This window comes from Mycothermus thermophilus (assembly GCF_041956435.1).
Source record: "Mycothermus thermophilus strain CBS 625.91 unplaced genomic scaffold VTJ04scaffold_4, whole genome shotgun sequence".
In the NCBI taxonomy this organism is placed as follows: Eukaryota; Fungi; Ascomycota; class Sordariomycetes; order Sordariales; family Chaetomiaceae; genus Mycothermus; species Mycothermus thermophilus.
In genome coordinates this window covers 1,788,490-1,805,305 of record NW_027191430.1, presented here as the reverse complement: position 1 = coordinate 1,805,305, position 16,816 = coordinate 1,788,490, and the positions used below count along the sequence as shown (strand labels likewise).

The 16,816-nt window shown below is 55.8% G+C and overlaps 6 protein-coding genes across 6 annotated transcripts; 5 read left to right on the top strand and 1 right to left on the bottom strand.

Moving 5' to 3' along the window:
- Positions 1-502: 502 nt before the first annotated feature.
- VTJ04DRAFT_6397 (uncharacterized protein) lies at positions 503-3,594 on the top strand (the record flags this gene model as incomplete). Its single annotated transcript, XM_069364611.1, has 2 exons — positions 503-789; positions 846-3,594. 2 exons carry the CDS (start codon positions 503-505, stop codon positions 3,592-3,594), a joined length of 3,036 nt encoding a protein of 1,011 aa, XP_069218421.1.
- Positions 3,595-5,928: 2,334 nt separating this feature from the next.
- VTJ04DRAFT_6396 (uncharacterized protein) lies at positions 5,929-7,301 on the top strand (the record flags this gene model as incomplete). The annotated part of the gene is made up of 5 exons (XM_069364610.1): positions 5,929-5,935; positions 6,277-6,460; positions 6,791-6,830; positions 6,885-7,141; positions 7,202-7,301. The coding sequence occupies 5 exons, from the start codon at positions 5,929-5,931 to the stop codon at positions 7,299-7,301; spliced, it is 588 nt and encodes a 195-aa protein (XP_069218420.1).
- A 43-nt stretch (positions 7,302-7,344) lies between these two features.
- On the top strand, positions 7,345-8,823 carry VTJ04DRAFT_6395 (uncharacterized protein; the record flags this gene model as incomplete). Its single annotated transcript, XM_069364609.1, has 2 exons — positions 7,345-7,696; positions 7,757-8,823. The coding sequence occupies 2 exons, from the start codon at positions 7,345-7,347 to the stop codon at positions 8,821-8,823; spliced, it is 1,419 nt and encodes a 472-aa protein (XP_069218419.1).
- A 1,826-nt stretch (positions 8,824-10,649) lies between these two features.
- VTJ04DRAFT_6394 (uncharacterized protein) lies at positions 10,650-12,180 on the top strand (the record flags this gene model as incomplete). The annotated part of the gene is made up of 3 exons (XM_069364608.1): positions 10,650-11,391; positions 11,521-11,679; positions 11,744-12,180. The coding sequence occupies 3 exons, from the start codon at positions 10,650-10,652 to the stop codon at positions 12,178-12,180; spliced, it is 1,338 nt and encodes a 445-aa protein (XP_069218418.1).
- A 2,294-nt stretch (positions 12,181-14,474) lies between these two features.
- Positions 14,475-16,281, top strand: VTJ04DRAFT_6393 (uncharacterized protein; the record flags this gene model as incomplete). Its single annotated transcript, XM_069364607.1, has 3 exons — positions 14,475-14,749; positions 14,807-14,931; positions 14,987-16,281. 3 exons carry the CDS (start codon positions 14,475-14,477, stop codon positions 16,279-16,281), a joined length of 1,695 nt encoding a protein of 564 aa, XP_069218417.1.
- Positions 16,282-16,415: 134 nt separating this feature from the next.
- Positions 16,416-16,646, bottom strand: VTJ04DRAFT_6392 (uncharacterized protein; the record flags this gene model as incomplete). Its single annotated transcript, XM_069364606.1, has 1 exon — positions 16,416-16,646. One exon carries the CDS (start codon positions 16,644-16,646, stop codon positions 16,416-16,418), a length of 231 nt encoding a protein of 76 aa, XP_069218416.1.
- Positions 16,647-16,816: the final 170 nt, after the last annotated feature.

Sequence of the window (16,816 nt, the reverse complement as noted above, 5' to 3'; positions counted from 1 at the left end):
CAAGGGTTTGTACCTACCAGAGCTGAAGCTCGAGGCAAACAATGAATGTTTCGGTGCCTCAAATCTCGGTCGAACCCGTCGATTCCGTCTGGTGCAGTTTGTGGTCGATGTTGCAGGCTGATTGAAGTCTCATACGTTCTTTTGATTTAACATGTCGGGCCGAGGGGGGGCAAACAACTGGAACGCGGGGTTGTAACGAACGCGTATTTGGTTACGGTAATTACACTAACGTTTTACCCTGCATTCAAGGACCCACTTTTGCCTGCAGCTTTTGCTGGCCGTGGAATTTTCCATCCTGACTCCCAACTTTCCATCTCCATCCATCCTTGCCCATCGACCCAGCTCCGGGGAGCCGGACGACAAAAACCTTTCATTTTCAAAACACCACACCCGCCTATCCTATTCCTTGACAACCGCTGGCATTTCCCAATGTCGCGACAATCATAGCCGCATCACCTCTCCAACTAACGGGATCTCGTCTGCTTCTACCCCCCCCAACACAATGCTTCGCGGCACCGTCCGACGGGCGGCCAAAGCTGTCACCGACCTCTCGCAATATCCCAAGGTCGGCGAGAAGCTCCATGGCTTCACGCTCCTGCGGACGAAGCATGTCCCCGAGCTCGAATTGACCGCCCTGTACTTGCGCCATGACAGGACGGGCGCCGAACATCTACACATTGCTCGCGACGACTCCAACAATGTGTTTTCGATCAACTTCAAGACGAACCCCCCGGATGACACGGGTGTCCCTCACATCCTGGAGCACACCACGCTCTGTGGGAGTGAAAAGTCTGCGGCCTTCCCTGCTGTTGCGTTGATGGAACCGGCCTAACAGACAACCACAGATACCCGATCCGGGATCCGTTCTTCAAGATGCTGCCGCGCACCCTCTCGAACTTTATGAACGCCTTTACCTCCTCAGACCACACCTCGTATCCATTCGCCACCACCAATGCTCAGGACTTCAAGAACCTGATGTCGGTGTACCTCGATGCTACCCTCAACCCGCTGCTGAAGCAGTCCGATTTTGCTCAGGAGGGATGGCGCATCGGACCCGAGAACCCTCAAGCTCTTGCTGCGGGTCAAGAGGCGAGTCCCGAGGACCGGAAGCTCGTCTTCAAGGGTGTCGTGTACAACGAGATGAAGGGTCAAATGTCTGACGCTGGCTATTTATTCTATATCCGCTTCCAGGATCACATCTTCCCGGACATCAACAACTCCGGTGGTGATCCTCAGAAGATCACGGATCTCACCTACGAGCAGCTCAAAAGGTTTCATGCTGAGCATTATCACCCGAGCAATGCAAAGCTGTTCACATACGGCGACATGCCGCTGACAGATCACCTGAAGGAGATCGACGCCCAACTCAGCGCCTTTGAGCGGATCAAGGCAGACATGAAGATCCACAGCCCCATTGACCTCAGTTCTGGACCGGTTGAGGTGCGCCTGCAGGGTCCCGTTGACCCCTTGGTCGACCTCAACAAGCAGTTCAAAACATCTGTGTCGTGGGTGTTGGGAGAGACATCCAATCTTGTGGAGTCCTTCGCCCTGTCCCTGATCTCGGCGTTGCTGACAGACGGCTACGGATCACCCATGTATAAGGGGTTGATCGAAAGCGGCCTCGGTACCGACTGGAGTCCCAACACGGGTTACGACGGTTCGAACAAGCTCGGTATCTTCTCCATCGGTCTGACCGGGGTTCAAGAGGCCGACGTGCCCAAGCTCAAGCCCACGGTGCAGGAGATCCTTCGCAGTGTGCGAGACAAAGGGTTTGAACGGTCCAAGATCGATGGATATATGCACCAGTTGGAGTTGTCACTGAAGCACAAGACGGCCAACTTTGGTATGTCGCTTCTGCAACGGCTCAACTCGGGGTGGTTCAACGGCGTGGACCCTTTCGACGCTCTCGCCTGGAACGATACGATTGCAGGCTTCGAGGCTGAATATGCTAAGGGAGGCTACTTGGAGGGCCTGGTGGACAAGTATCTGCTGAATGGCAATACTTTCACGTTCACCATGGCTCCGTCTCCCGAGTTCGTTCAGGAGATTGCCAAGGAAGAGGAGGCCCGTTTGCAAGCCAAGATCTCACAAGTGGTGAAGGAGACTGGCGGAGAAGAAGAGGCGCGGAAAGCCCTCGAATCCCAAGAGCTGGCTTTGCTGGCTGAGCAAAGCAAGTCCCATACGGAAGACTTGAGCTGCTTGCCGACAGTCCATGTGAAGGACATTCCTCGGTTCAAGGAGCCTCTCGTCCTGCAGAGCGATACGGTCGGCGACGTCAAGGTCCAACTGCGGGTGGCGCCGACCAATGGATTGACCTATGTCCGGGTCATCAACACTCTCGAGAAGCTGCCTGATGAGCTGCGGTCGTTGATCCCACTTTTCTCAGATTCCATCATGCGCCTCGGCACCAAGGACATGACCATGGAACAATTGGAGGATCTCATCAAGCTCAAGACTGGCGGTTTGTCCTTTGGGTATCACTCGGCATCCCAACCGACTGATTTTACCCAAGCAAAGGAGGGTATTGCTTTCAGCGGGATGGCGTTGGATCGGAACGTGCCAGACATGTTTGACCTCCTGCGCAAGCTGATCGTCGAGACCAATTTTGACAGCCCTCTTGCCTCCCAGCAGATCCGACAACTCCTTCAAGCAGCTGCCGACGGCGTTGTCAACGACATTGCCTCATCCGGCCATTCCTACGCTCGGAGGGCCGCTGAGGCTAGCCTGACGCGTGACGCCTTTCTGCGGGAGCAGGTCAGCGGCTTGACCCTGATTAAGCTGATCACCAGCTTGGCGAATCGTCCTGAGTCCGATCCGCTGTCGGACGTCATTGCGAAGCTCAAGCAGATCCAGCAATGTGCCGTGGCTGGCAACCTGCGGGTCGCTATCACATGCGACAGCCAGAGCGTCGCCAACAACACGGCCGCTCTGGCCAAGTTCTTGAATTCACTCCCCTCGCACAAGGCCAACTTCCCGGCACCGCCGAAGCGAGACTATTCGCGGAACATCAAGTCGTTTTACCCGCTGCCTTACCAGGTCTACTATGGCGCTCTCGCTCTGCCGACTGTGTCATACACGTCACCTGATAACGCCCCTCTCCAGATCCTCTCGTCTCTCCTGACACATAAGCATTTGCATCACGAGATCCGGGAGAAAGGAGGCGCTTACGGCGGCGGTGCCTACTCGCGCGCCGTCGATGGCGTCTTCGGCTTCTACTCATACCGCGATCCCAACCCGGTGAACACAATCAGGATTATGCAGAACGCCGGCCGATGGGCCGTCGACAAAGAGTGGACCGACCGCGACCTAGAAGAAGCCAAGATCTCGGTGTTCAAGGGCGTCGATGCCCCGCGAGCCGTCAACGAAGAGGGGATGGCCCACTTTGTTTACGGTATCACCGAAGACATGAAGCAGAAACGCCGCGAGCAGCTTCTGGACGTCACCAAGGACCAGGTCCGCGAGGTCGCCCAGAAGTACGTTGTTGACCAGCTGAACAAGGACACTGGGCGCCTTGTCTTCTTGGGCGAAAAGCGCGAGTTCGTCGACAAGTCGTGGACCATCAACGAGATGGATATCAACGGCGGCTCAGCATAGACCCGTCTCCATCCCTCTTCTTGGATGGGTTTGACAACGTGACAATTGCGTTACCACCCCGCCAAACCTCATGTACCATTATTATCTGTACAACATGACGATGATACCCTCCTCTCTGGCCTCCGGGCCTCCATCCCCTGGTTCTACGTTCCGTCTCTTGCAGCAGCAACATTGCCACGCGGTGGCGAAATTATCCAGCTGGTCTTCTAACTCCCATGATTGACAACTTGCCTCCCTCACCTAGCCACTTCCGTGTTAATTGGCGAACGAACCTTCTTTCAGTTCTCTTCTCTTCCATTACGGCATACCGCAGCGTTTGGATACGATACGTCTCACTGCTTCTCTCACCATAGCTTTGAGACCACTGCACAACGCGAGATGAAGGATACGCTAGAGTTCATGCTCCTCTAGCCTCGTTCATCAGAGCCGCTTTTCCGAAGTCATGGAACTGCGGACTAGAAAACAGAGTACATACCCGCACTCATGCCTCCACCCATGTCCAATGCCGTGGTAGTCACCCCCATGCTGTGGTGGTGATCACATGGTCTTGTGGCAGCTGTCTGTTGGTTGTGGTAGCTACCTAAGTCTGCGTTGACATGCTTTGCTACCTACCAGCTCCGTTGCTACCTACCAGCTCCGTAGCTGCCCAGTGGACGAGCTTTAGATGCTTATCAAGGCAAGGTAGGTACCTGAGGCAAGGTAGGTAGATATGTGAGGGCAAGTTGGATCCATTGGGCAACATGAGGTCCCAGAAGATTTCGGTGGTTCTCAATGTGCTTCAGTTTTTGACACCGATTCCACTGCACCTCTTCTCCGCCGGTGTCGGAAATCGGCGCAACAAATACGCATGCAGGGCGCGTCCATAACTTCAGCATGTGTACCGAAGCCCCAGACGCAGTAGACAGGCAAACTCCAGTTCCAGTACCTACTTCAGTTTCCCAAGAGGTCCTGCAGGTTGGCGTAACATCGAGAGCCAACTCCCGAGTTTCCGCGCGTGTGAATGCACGGAATCGCGCCCCAGCCGCAAAAACTCCTGCCCCTGAAAAATCCTAATCGCGCATCAGAGAGCGGTCAGCACGTCGTCCTTCTGGCATGTCGATACAGCTCATGGATTTTAAATCCGATGGGTGTTCCTGCTGCATGCATGCATCATGTATGTACTTAGTAGCATCATAATGTCACAGATGAAGTGCTTCGCTCCCGTCTCCTCGACACCGTGATACGTGCTCTCAAGACAGCGCTAAGTTTTGAGCCTGTCCACACCAATCCTTCCACATGCCGCGTCCCCAACCTAGGTCCCTAGGTCCCTAGGTCCGGAAACAGGACCCCGGGGCTAGCAAATCCAGCCCACGAACGTTGACTCCATTGATGGGGTAATCCATCCACTACCTCAGAGATAACGAGGGGTCAAGGCTAAAGTTCGACGCACGTCGTTACGGTGAGGGATTTTTCTATACGGGAAACTCAACGGACGGAATCACGGGACCCATTTGGTCTCCTTGACGGGAGACAGAAGGAGGTAGAGCCATCAATCAAGAGCAGGAGATCGAAACTAGGGTATGGAGGGGGGATCACCCCATCCGTGGAGTTGGAGTTGGGTTTCTCGTCCACGCACCCGCCCAATGTGTCTCTGTGCGAGGTGACGATTCCAGCACGGGATGACCGGTACAGCAGGAGGGGGGAGGGCCAGCCTGCTTGCCTGCCCGAGTTTGGCCTAGAGTTAGGACAGGTTGCTGCTTGGGAAGGGGAGGAGGGGAAAGGAGCCCGGAGGCGGGCCCAAGATGGGTCGCGCCCGGCAAGAGGTTCTCTGCTGACCGCAAGTTCGCGGCTTGAAACTTTTGGTGGTTGGCGGTGGGTGGCCGATCGGCAGAAGAAGATGGCAAGTTTGCTTCATGGAGGAGGGAGGGGACAGGTCCTGAAATGTGTGTGTGCACAGCCAGGAACATTCAGCATCTGCACCTGGGAAGAATGAGATGCGGCGGTGCTGCTTAGTGAGTAGAGGTACGTAAGTAGGCGGCCTCCCATCCGAAGACGTCGGCAATGGAGGAAGAGTCCAGCGTGTAGACACCCGGGCCGTTGCCGTCATTGTCCGAACGTGCAACCTTCCACCTCAGGCTCACCTGGCCGTCGTTCCGATGTGTTGAGGACCACCTGCGGTGGAGATGGTGGATTGGGTCTGGTTGGGCGTGCTGTGGTGTTGCAAGTCGGTGTCTGGGTCGGCGAGACCCTTTCAGCAACAGCTTGGTCCGGAATAGCCCGTGAAAGCCCTGTCTCTGCCGCCAATCGGCGTCAAGCCAAACCCTAACATCCGAATTACCAGGGTCTGGACCACTGATGCAGAGTGTGTGTTGGGAGGGGACGGCCGTTGAGATCGCGAGAGCCATGCGACGAGGCTGAGACTCAGAGCGATCACGGCAGTCCCGAGGCACCTGATCGAACATCTATGGAAACATCAAGGGAAAAAGACGGAATTGCTGGTGATGAGTGGCATGCCGGAAGATGATGCAGGGCGCAGAATCTTGCTCAATCGCCAGGAAAAGGCCCGTTCTGGTGGTGGGGTCCAGTTTTTACGAGGACAATGGAATCTTGAAATCGAAAAACCAAAAAAATTGATGAACCCTCCAAGGCCCCACTTTGGCCGCGCACCCAATGCGAGCCCCTCCAATTATCGCCCCAAATAAGAACCTTCGAGCTCCGGCCCCTACTTCCAGTCGCGAATCTTTCCTTCTTTTCAACCTGCCTCTTCTTCGACGTCTCAGTCACCCACCCGCTCGACCCGACTCTGCAAGCCTCGATCGCATCGCACGAGTCGCAACAAGCAATTGTGTCTCGCACCCACCGCAAGCACGCTCCGCGCTGAGAAGTTGTGAGTAATACCGTTCCTGGACCACGTTTTTGCCATGTTCGCCTCGCCGCGCTTGTCCTGCCGCGCCACCCTGCGAGGCATACCTCCGGAGTTTGGACACATCCAGTCCGGGTGGCGTCGGCGCGATGGGTTCCCCGAGTCCATTGTGTCACGGTCGGGACGCTCCGGGCGTGGATGAAGTTGCCTCACCGCCATCGTTGTCATTGTCGTCGTCGTCGTCGTCGTCGTCGTCGTCGCTGCCTTCGTCGTTGTCTCCTTTCCGCCTTCGTTTATATCCCGCATTCGTCGCAACTTCGGGGCGCGCGCTGACTTTGACTTGTGCGCGGGCAGAACTTCTCAACCTCTCCTCCCCGTCGACTCGCCTTTGGTCGTCTCAAAGGCACCACCGCTACTACGGCTTTCCCGGCCGTGACTCTCGTGTCAGACGAAGATTTCAGCCTCCGCAAGACCTTCCACATCATCAACGTGGTTCCACCCCCCGCCGCTGCTGAGGTCGCCTAAGGGACTCGATATTTCCTTCTTCGGCTTCCTCCACCCCCATCACCAGAACCCCGAGTTCGACTCCCACAACCAGCTGCCGCATAGGACGAGTTGTGCGGTTCTTCCTCTAACCGAGGAAGAGTCGACGAAGCCTCGTCAGACCGTTCAGGGATCCGTCTGCTTCCGCTTCCGACCTCCCTAGTACCCGTTCTCGTGTACTAGACACCATCTCGCAACCGTCTATCAACAGACGTTAAACAGTAGAAACCCCCGAGTTTCGCAAGCCCACCGCGAACCCTTAGACAACCACCTGCCTGCTGCTGCCCGCCTGAGAGGCCTACCCGTGCTCACTTCCGACTAAAGCTTGCCACTCTCGGTCCCGCGCCCTCGCGAAATCGTGGGATATGGTTATGCCAACGCTTGTCGCCGATCGGTTCACGTCGCTTGAGTATACCGATTATACCAATAACAATGTCTTTTTAAAGACGTGCAGCACGCCGTATTTTAGCGGCCATCTTCACAATCATCACCATGCCCACCACGACCATCATGACTACCACAACCATCATGAGGGACGCCGGATCGAAGCGGCCAAGCAGCTGATCGGCCAAGCTCTCCGCGAGCGCGTCGAGAGCGTCGATCATGATTTCTGCGAGCCCGGCGAGGAGGACACTTTCTTTGTGGCCGACCTTGGAGAGGTTTACCGCCAGCACCTCCGCTGGAAGCTGAACCTTCCGCGCGTCAAGCCTTTCTATGGTGAGTGATGAAGATTTTCCACTCAACAAGCATGTTGGCAGGGTGTTAACCGAAATTCAGCCGTCAAGTGCAACCCGGACCCCAAGCTCCTGGAGCTTCTGGCCGCCCTCGGCACCGGCTTCGACTGCGCCTCCAAGGCCGAGATCGAGCAGATCCTCCGCATGGGCGTTGACCCTTCGCGCATCATCTACGCTCAGCCCTGCAAGACCAACTCGTATGTGCGCTACGTCGCTCAGGAGGGCGTGCGCCAGATGACGTTCGACAATGCCGACGAGCTCCGCAAGATTGCCCGCCTGTTCCCGGAGGCCGAGCTCTTCCTGCGCATCCACACAGACGACTCGTCGTCGCTCTGCCGTCTCAGCCTGAAGTTCGGTGCGTCTCTGGACACCACCGATGGCCTTCTGGCCCTCGCACGCGACCTGGGTCTCAACGTTGTTGGCGTGAGCTTCCACGTTGGCTCGGGCGCCTCTGACCCGCGTGCGTTCCTCAAGGCCGTCCAGGACGCCCATGTCGTCTTCCAGCAGGCTGCTGCTCACGGCTTCGCCTTGCGCACCCTGGATGTGGGTGGTGGCTTCTGCCCTGATAGCTCGTTCGAGGACATGGCTGGCGTCCTCCGCGCAGCGCTTGACGAGTACTTCCCTGCGCACAGCGGTGTTAACCTCATCGCCGAGCCGGGCCGCTACTATGCCTCTTCGGCCTTCACCCTGGCCTGCAACGTCATCGCCCGCCGCACCATCGAGAACCCGGGATCCGAGGACAACAGCTACATGCTCTACGTCAACGATGGCCTCTACGGCAACTTCAGCAGCATCATGTTCGACCACCAGCACCCCGTTGCCAAGGTCCTGCGCTGCGGCGGCCGCATCATGTACAACAGCCCCGCTGCTGAGTCGTCTGGCGCCGAGGGCATCGAGTACAGCATCTGGGGCCCTACTTGCGATGGCATCGACCGCATCACGGAGAGCATCCGCTTCCCCCACCTGCTGGATGTGGGCGACTGGCTCTACTTTGAGGATATGGGCGCCTACACCAAGTGCTCGGCCACCACGTTCAATGGGTTCTCGAACAACCATGACGTCATCTACGTGTGCAGCGAGCCTGGCGCCCGGGCCTTGCTGAACATGTGAAGCATAGCTCGATTCCACGGTGCTTGCAGATGGGCAAGTCGGTGTTTCGTGGAAGAGGTTGGGACAGGATTGTGCTTGAGATGCATGCAGGTGGAGGGTTATGCGATGGGCTTGTGAATCGGGGGTAAGGGGGTTGAGGAGAAGTTGGGAGAGGAAGAAAAGATGGTTCAGTTCTCGCATTGATAGTTGCGCTGCTTTTCTTTGATCTTAGACTTCGAGTTGATGACTCGGCGGTGGTCTTCTGCCAACAAGTCATTTGCTTTTGCTTAGCTTAGAATTATAGAGTCGTTTCCCATGATTACTGGTATCGTGAAAAGGAGTGTGCTGGTACTGAGATGTCGAAGTGACTGGATTGTCTCGGTAGTAGCCCGACAATTTGTGTGTTTATTTAAGCTGATCTTTGTGTTCCATGGCGGGGATTGACAGTCGACGGAGAAGGTTGAGCTTGGGCAGTGTGAAGGAATGGGACGCTTCCACTCGGGAAGTTGGCGAGAGAGCCTTGAGGTCGAGATGAGATGTTGGTTCGAGGCTGCTTGGCTGTTGGAGACTCAGGCAAGGCTTCGGAGACAGGTCTCTGTTTTGAAGGGTTGGGAGGCTCAATGCTTGAACAGCTCGCATTCATGTCTAGAGTTTCGGGGATTCCAGAGAATTCGAAAACTCGGCAACTTGAGAACGACTGTAATATGTGTCTTTTGAGTCAGGACATGCCATATGGACTGGTTGGCAAGCAAAAGAACTTTGTCTGGCTTCTATCTCGGTAGATCCTCAGTTGGGTCTGTCTGGTACGACATAGAGTATCATCTTTTCCGGTACACAAGTTTCTCCAGCCATCTCCCCGCTATAGGTACCTGAACTGAGGTGCATGCATCGACCGGGAAGCGCATGCTGCAGAAAGAGGGGCAGCGGACGGGCCAACCGGAACCGGGTTGAAGAGAGCCAACCTTTCCTATCAGGACCTGCATGAGCTTACGCATAGCAGATGTACGGTAAGGTAGTTTTGGGAGGAGATATCGGGCCAGCATCAGGCTGTGGATTTCAGCAAACAAGCGAACCTTGAAAGCCCAATGGGATGGATACTGTCGCATATTCTCGGGTTCCTTCCAGGCTGGGTTCCAAGATCTGGAGAGACTGTATACGACACAGTAGAGTGGCATGTCCATGTAACCTAAGCAAAGAGATTCTTTGTCCACCGGTTGGGCTATGGAATGCAAGTGATATGTAGACACCCCTTGTCACCGAATGCTGTCTGTATCACACCGCGGAGAGCTCGGGTTCGTGCACTCCGAAAGATAGTGTGCGTGTGACCACCACCCTTCCCCTCTTCATAACTGTTGTCTCCTTGGGGATTTTTGTCTTCCTCTTTCTCTTATTTCCTTGATTTTGCTTCTGGTGCTCTCTCCTTCCTGCCTGTTTGCCAGTGCAGCTCTTTGACAAAGAGAAACAGGTGATAGAAGGGAAGATAGTTCGGTCTTCAAGACCTTGGGCACAAACGTATGTGAATGTATGTTGAACTATGGTCATTTCCTAGGTATTCTGACTGACAACGATCATCCTATAGAGACGGGAGGTTTCACCGCCAACAGAGATCTCGTTCTGTCGTTCAGAAAACCTAGGACGGGCAGCAGCTCATCCAAGCACCTGGAGATGTCCGATCTCCGGGAAACCGCTTGTCTCGGCTACGTCCTTACCTTGCTTTGTTAGAGACCCTACCAGCCACATTGACATACCGACTTCTTCGAACATCACCACAACGCGAATCTCAACCATCGAAGAGACCAAGGAAACTTCGAGAAAACGGTGAAAACCAAGACCTAATCACCCCGAAAATGGTCCGCAACCTCGTCCTACTATCAGGCTCCTCCCATCCCTCCTTTACGGCCAAGATTGGAGACGCGCTGGGGATTCCTCCTGCTGAGCGCATCCTGACTCACTTCTCCAGCGGCGAAACACGTTGCGAGATTCGAGACTCGGTTCGCGGCAAGGATGTGTACATCGTCCAGAGTTTTGGCGTAGGTCCCAGTGGAGGAGGTGGTGGTAGTGGCGGAGGAGGGGCAAAGAGACAAACGGTCAACGACTACTTCATCGAGCTCTGCATCATGATATCGGCGTGCAAAACGGGTGGCGCGAAGCGCGTGACGGCGGTGTTGCCGCTGTTTCCGTATTCGCGGCAGCCGGATTTGCCCTTCTCTCGGGTCGGAGCCCCGCACGAGAGTTTGGGTGGCTCCTCGACGAACAATTCAGTCTCGCTGTCGGCACCCCCGCCGGCAGGGTCGTCGTCATCGACGCAGACGCCCAAGGGAGAAACGGGAGTCGTCATGTTGATGGAAGAAGGGTTTGGCCTGGACAACTTCGTCGCTCCGGGGCGTGGCGGCGCGAGTTACACGACGCACGACTACGAGAACCCGGCGTTAATGATGACCCTTCACCAGAAGACGAGGTCGGGACATAAGCATCTGACAGCGCAGGCTGGACCGCTGGTGGCGGACTTGTTGACCTGCGCGGGAGCAGATCGGGTGTTGACGTGCGACCTCCATGAACCGGCGTATCAAGGGTTCTTTGACATTCCTGGTGAGTGGTTGATTTGGATTCTTACCTTTGTTCACCTTCCCATCAGCAGATTGGGCACCGCTGTCGCTGCAGCGCCCTTGCTCTGACGAGTTGCATTAAACACAAAGCTAACTTACCTCTCCTACACAGTCGACAACCTCTACGCTCGCCCTTTACTACAGCGCTACATCCGGCACCACATCCCCAACTACCGCGATGCGGTCATCGTCAGCCCGGACGCGGGTGGCGCCAAGAGGGCCACTGCCATCGCCGACAGCCTGGGCCTAACTATTGCCTTGATCCACAAAGGTTCGTTCCCTGCAACATGCTTCCTCATTCTTCCCTTCTCGCTGACAAGGATGACATCTTGCAGAGCGCCGTCATCCCAACATCTCCCAACCCCAGCGTGCCACAATGATGCTCGTCGGCAACGTGGCCGGGCGGGTCTGCATCTTGATAGACGACCTGGCCGACACAGCGCGCACGCTGACGCGCGCCGCGCGACTGCTCCGGAGGGCGGGGGCAGCGAAAGTGGTGGCGCTGGTGACGCACGGGATTCTCAGCGGGGATGCGCCGGCGAGGTTGGCAGCGGCCTTGTCGCCGCCGCCGGGATCGGGAACGGCAACACCGGGATCAGCGGGGCCGGTGTTGGATAAGTTGGTTGTCACCAACACGGTGCCACAAGAGGAGCATGTCGCGGTTTGCGGGCCCCGGTTGGAGGTGCTGGACGTGAGTGGGTTGTTTGCGGAGGCGATACGGCGGGTGCATTATGGTGAGAGTTTGATGCGGTTGTTTCAAAACGATGAGTGAGGAAGATAATGGGCGATGATGGGCTGGGAAAGGCCAAAAGGAGCCAAGTCCAACGCCCCGTTCGGGTTGATCTGCGTGTGGAGGTGGATCTGACATGGGGACACGGGAATCTCCATCGGATTGCCGACCCAACGAGAGGGAAGCGAGAAACGAGGGGATTGCCAAGTCTTGATGGAGGCACGGCCCAAGGTGAACAGCGTATCAAGTTCGTGATGTAAACATGTGAACGAGATGAAGCTTGACGTACAGACGGCAATTACGGAGTACGAGACGTGATACGCAGGAACCGTCAGCTCCAGACCACGAGATTGCGCAGGACAGACGTGAGACGATGCAAGGGCGGAAAGATGCGCGCTGTGGTGGGACCTGAAAAGCAGGAACACTTCCATTTGAAGTAGCGAAAAAACAAGGACGATGTGGATGTTGTGATGGTTGCGATGTACTTACGGGGATCCCATCGCTCTCCAGGAATCCGCGGGGGTGTGATTCATGGATGCTTTCACAGCCCGGGGGTTAATTGGTGACGCGAAAAGACGCGTTTGCAACCGCGACATGACGCGCCCCGATTGGTCCGCCATCGACGGATCCGGCCCTACCAGGCCGAGCCCAAGGGTCGCCAGCCACTCAGAGGGACCCGTCAGCACGCTCATGCAGGTCGGGAGAAATCAAAACAAAACAACAAAAGGCCAGTTTGGACGAACCAGAGGCCGGATAGGTGCTGCAATCGGCTGCAATGCGCAGAGGCCTGAGCCGGCCGCTTTTGGGCCTGTTCGTTTCGAGGTGGATCTTCAGCATCCCGGCATTTCACGAGGCAAGGCACTGAGCCGGGATATGGACATGGGGTGCGGGTCATGTTGTGGCTCAAGAGCGTTGTGTTGTGTCTCGTGATGGGCGTTTGGCGCCTACGGAGAGATTGATATGGGCTGTTGTTGTGTTTCTGTTTTGCCAGGATGGCCGCGATTAACGAGGGAGGTCGAGGTTTCAGCGATCAAAACAGTCGCTTATGTCTTGACTGTTGTGTCAACAAGAAAACTTTTGGGCCTCCGAAGCAGCAAGCTCCCGCTCCGTAAACAAGATCAGGTAGAGGTAGCCCACATCCAGGCGGTGTCTGGTTTGTTCGCTGACAATAGGCGGCCTGAGTACGGACAGGTAGACAATGTCAAGGCCAGACAAGTCACAAAAACACCAAAGACTCGACAGGAAATGCGGATAAAGAATAATGCTTTCAAAGACGAGTCTCGGGTTCAGCAAGTTGTTGTCTTCCAACTCTGCCGGCTGAAGCTGAGAAGTGATATACCTCAAGCGCGGCGCGGCTCTCGTAGCTTGTGTCTGTTTTGATGGCCCGTGCATTCCCGGCGCCCATGGGGCCAAAAGAGGAAAATGAGCGAGGGGGAACGAAGGCTTCGTATTGACCGTATTTACACCGTTTCGTCCCGTATTTACAATGACTGGTCCTACACAATAATGGGCGTAACGTTCGCATTTTGTTAGACTGTCCGTTTCAGTTCCGTTAGATACGGTAAGAAAGGGTCGCGGTTGAATAACGGGTCGGCGGCGCTAGCCAAGTCTCCAAGGACAGGGGGCAACTGGCACCCTCCCCGTTTCCATGCGCTCTTCCAACCTCATCCATTCCTTTTGCTCAACCACACGAACCCACACACAACCACCCACCACCGCGTCTCTCCCGCCGTTCAGCTCATTCTCGCCCGCGTCGCCGACGAGATTTCAACGTCCTGGGCTCCCTGCGACACCGCGAAAACCTCTAGAGCCGTCTCCAACAGCCATGTCGTCGTGATCTCTCCGTGCCGCATCCGTCTGGTTAGGAACGAGCTGCCCCGCAACGTGACGATTTGGATTCCACTACACCCGTATCACACCGCAGAACATTAACTTCGTCGGCTCCTTAATGCGCGCGTGTTCCGTGCGATCTTTCAACCTTAGAATACAACTAAATACAACGCATCGCGTCGCTTGACCAACTTTCCCCGCTTTCAAGGCATACAGAGCAGCGTAAACAATCGCAAACCGAACCGCGAAACGCTTTGTCTACCCTCTTCGATCCTTGATTTGCAACCCGCGCCAGCCTTATCGGGCACATCGGAGGCCAGGGACACGACACAAACGCGCGTTTTACTGCCTGGAACCCGATATCTCGCGACCGCGTTGATCTTCCATCCTATCTCGATCGAGCCTTGTTGTATCGTGTCAACTCGGCGAGGAACGGATTCAGTTGCGCGAAAACCGGAACATTAGAGGCTTTGCATGCCTCTCAAAATCACTCATCTCGTCCAGTCATGGCATCCTATCACCCCGGCAAAGCCGGTGCCTCATCGTCCTCAGGCGGCGTGGCACCGACCACGCCGTTTGAGCACCCACCCGCCGCGCGACCGCCAACCGGTTTGATGCCTCCGGCAAGTTCATCCTCAAGGACTCCAAGCACCGTTGGTCAGCTCCGCCCAAGTGGGGAAACTTCTGCCGAGACTTCTGGGTTGGCCGACGACGCAGACCTGTCAAGAGAACGCGTCTATGGAAGCCCGCGTAGGAAACGGCAGAGGATAGATGCCGACCGGTAATTCCAACCACCATCTTGTTATCCGCTCAACCAAATACTGACGTGATCTCGCAGCTTTATTCCCGCCCGCTCCGGCCGTGATCTCCAGTCCGGCTTCCACCTTATCCCACCACCGCCCCGGCCGACCCCGGAACGGGGGAGGCCAAGGAGTCCGCCAAGAGGCTACAGGTCACAAAAGAGTATGTTTAAACCTCATCGCCTTGTTTCTCGTCGCCCAGCTGACAAGTTGTGCAGGTGAGGAGGCAGACGAGACGTTCCGGGAATTGCTACGAGCAGAGCTGTTCGATGCCACTACCGTTCCCCAAGCATCGCCAAGATGGAACTCGGACGAGCGGGTTCGGACACCTCCAAGGAATTCACCATCGGTACCCTCGACACCGCAAAAGAACCTGTTCTCCTACGTCTCACCGCGGCATCAGCATTTAATCGGCCTCTCCACCCCGAAGAAGACGCCACAACGGGGCCATAACCTAATTCCAGATCCCCGCCTCGAAGCGTATAGCACAACACCAATATCGTACCACAGCCAACAGATGCTACTTGCGCCCCGCCGCCAACATCGAACCGTGCCCAAAGTCCCTATCAAGGTCTTGGACGCTCCGAATCTTGCCGAGGATTTCTATCTTAACCTGATGGATTGGGGCAGCTCAGACGTGCTCGCGGTTGGCCTTGGTTCTGGGGTGTTTATGTATAACGCGCAGAACGGCAAGGTTGCAAAGCTATGCACTCTCGAGGACGACAAAGTTACGAGCGTGTCGTGGATCCAGAAGGGCACGCACGTAGCGGTCGGGACCAAGAAGGGGCTTGTGCAGATCTGGGACGCGCAGAAGTTTAAGCGACTCCGCACCATGACGGGCCACACAGCCCGCGTGGGTTCGCTGGCCTGGAACGCTCACATCCTCTCCACGGGCTCCCGGGACCGCACCATCCTCCACCGCGACGTGCGTGCTCCAGAGCAGTGGGTAAAACAGCTTACAGGGCACAAGCAGGAAGTGTGCGGCCTGAAGTGGAACTGCCAGGACGGGCAGCTGGCGTCAGGGTCCAATGACAACACAGTCCTCGTTTGGGACAAGGTCATGGACCACAAACCGCTATGGGTGTTCAATGAGCACATCGCGGCCGTCAAGGCGCTGGCTTGGTCACCACACCAACGAGGTCTGCTTGCCTCAGGTGGCGGTACCGCCGACAGGAGAATTATATTCCACGACACCGTCCGCGGAACCATGCGAAACGACATCGACACGGGAAGTCAAGTTTGCAACTTGATGTGGAGCAAAAACTCCAACGAGCTCGTGTCGACGCACGGTTACATCCAGAATAACTTGGTTATCTGGAAGTACCCCAGCATGACCCGCGTTGCCAGCCTGACCGGCCACACATACCGTGTGCTCTACCTGGCCATGAGCCCCGACGGGACGCAAGTGGTGACCGGAGCTGGAGACGAGACGTTGAGGTTCTGGGAGGTGTTTAAGCCCAAACAACCAGTGAGGTTGTTAGGAGGCAGTATCGATTTGCCGGTTATCAGGTGATATTTTTCGAGGAGGGACTCAACAGTAGCTTTTGCATGTGCATCTCATTGCTGATCTTTATTCTTACCTCTTCTTGCACTGCCACTTTTTTGATGCCTTGTTTTGTTTCTTCTCGTCATGCATGGATGACACACTTAGGATGGGACGGAATCGCGCAACTTTTTTTGGAGGGAAGACATCGGATGGAACAGGTCAGCGGAACGGGCTTTGTTAACTTTGGGAAAGCGGCGGCTTTTTGTGGGTGCATGGGATGGAGATCGGATCCGGAGTTTTGGGGTTGGGAGATGGTCTTGGGAGGATACCATGATGGGACAGCGGAAGTGGGTGGTGCGTTTTTTTCCCAAGGAAGAGGGTTCGCGCTGCATTTCATGAAATCAAAAGACATCAGCGTAATTCCGGTTTTTTTGGCAGGTTCCTTGTTGTTCCTTGGTCTTGTTGTCTCTCCTCTTGACATCTTGATTTCCATCTACGTATTAAGATGTGGTTGGATTGTTGTCACTGACCCTCTGCTGAGTAACGCCAGGTAGGTAATAAA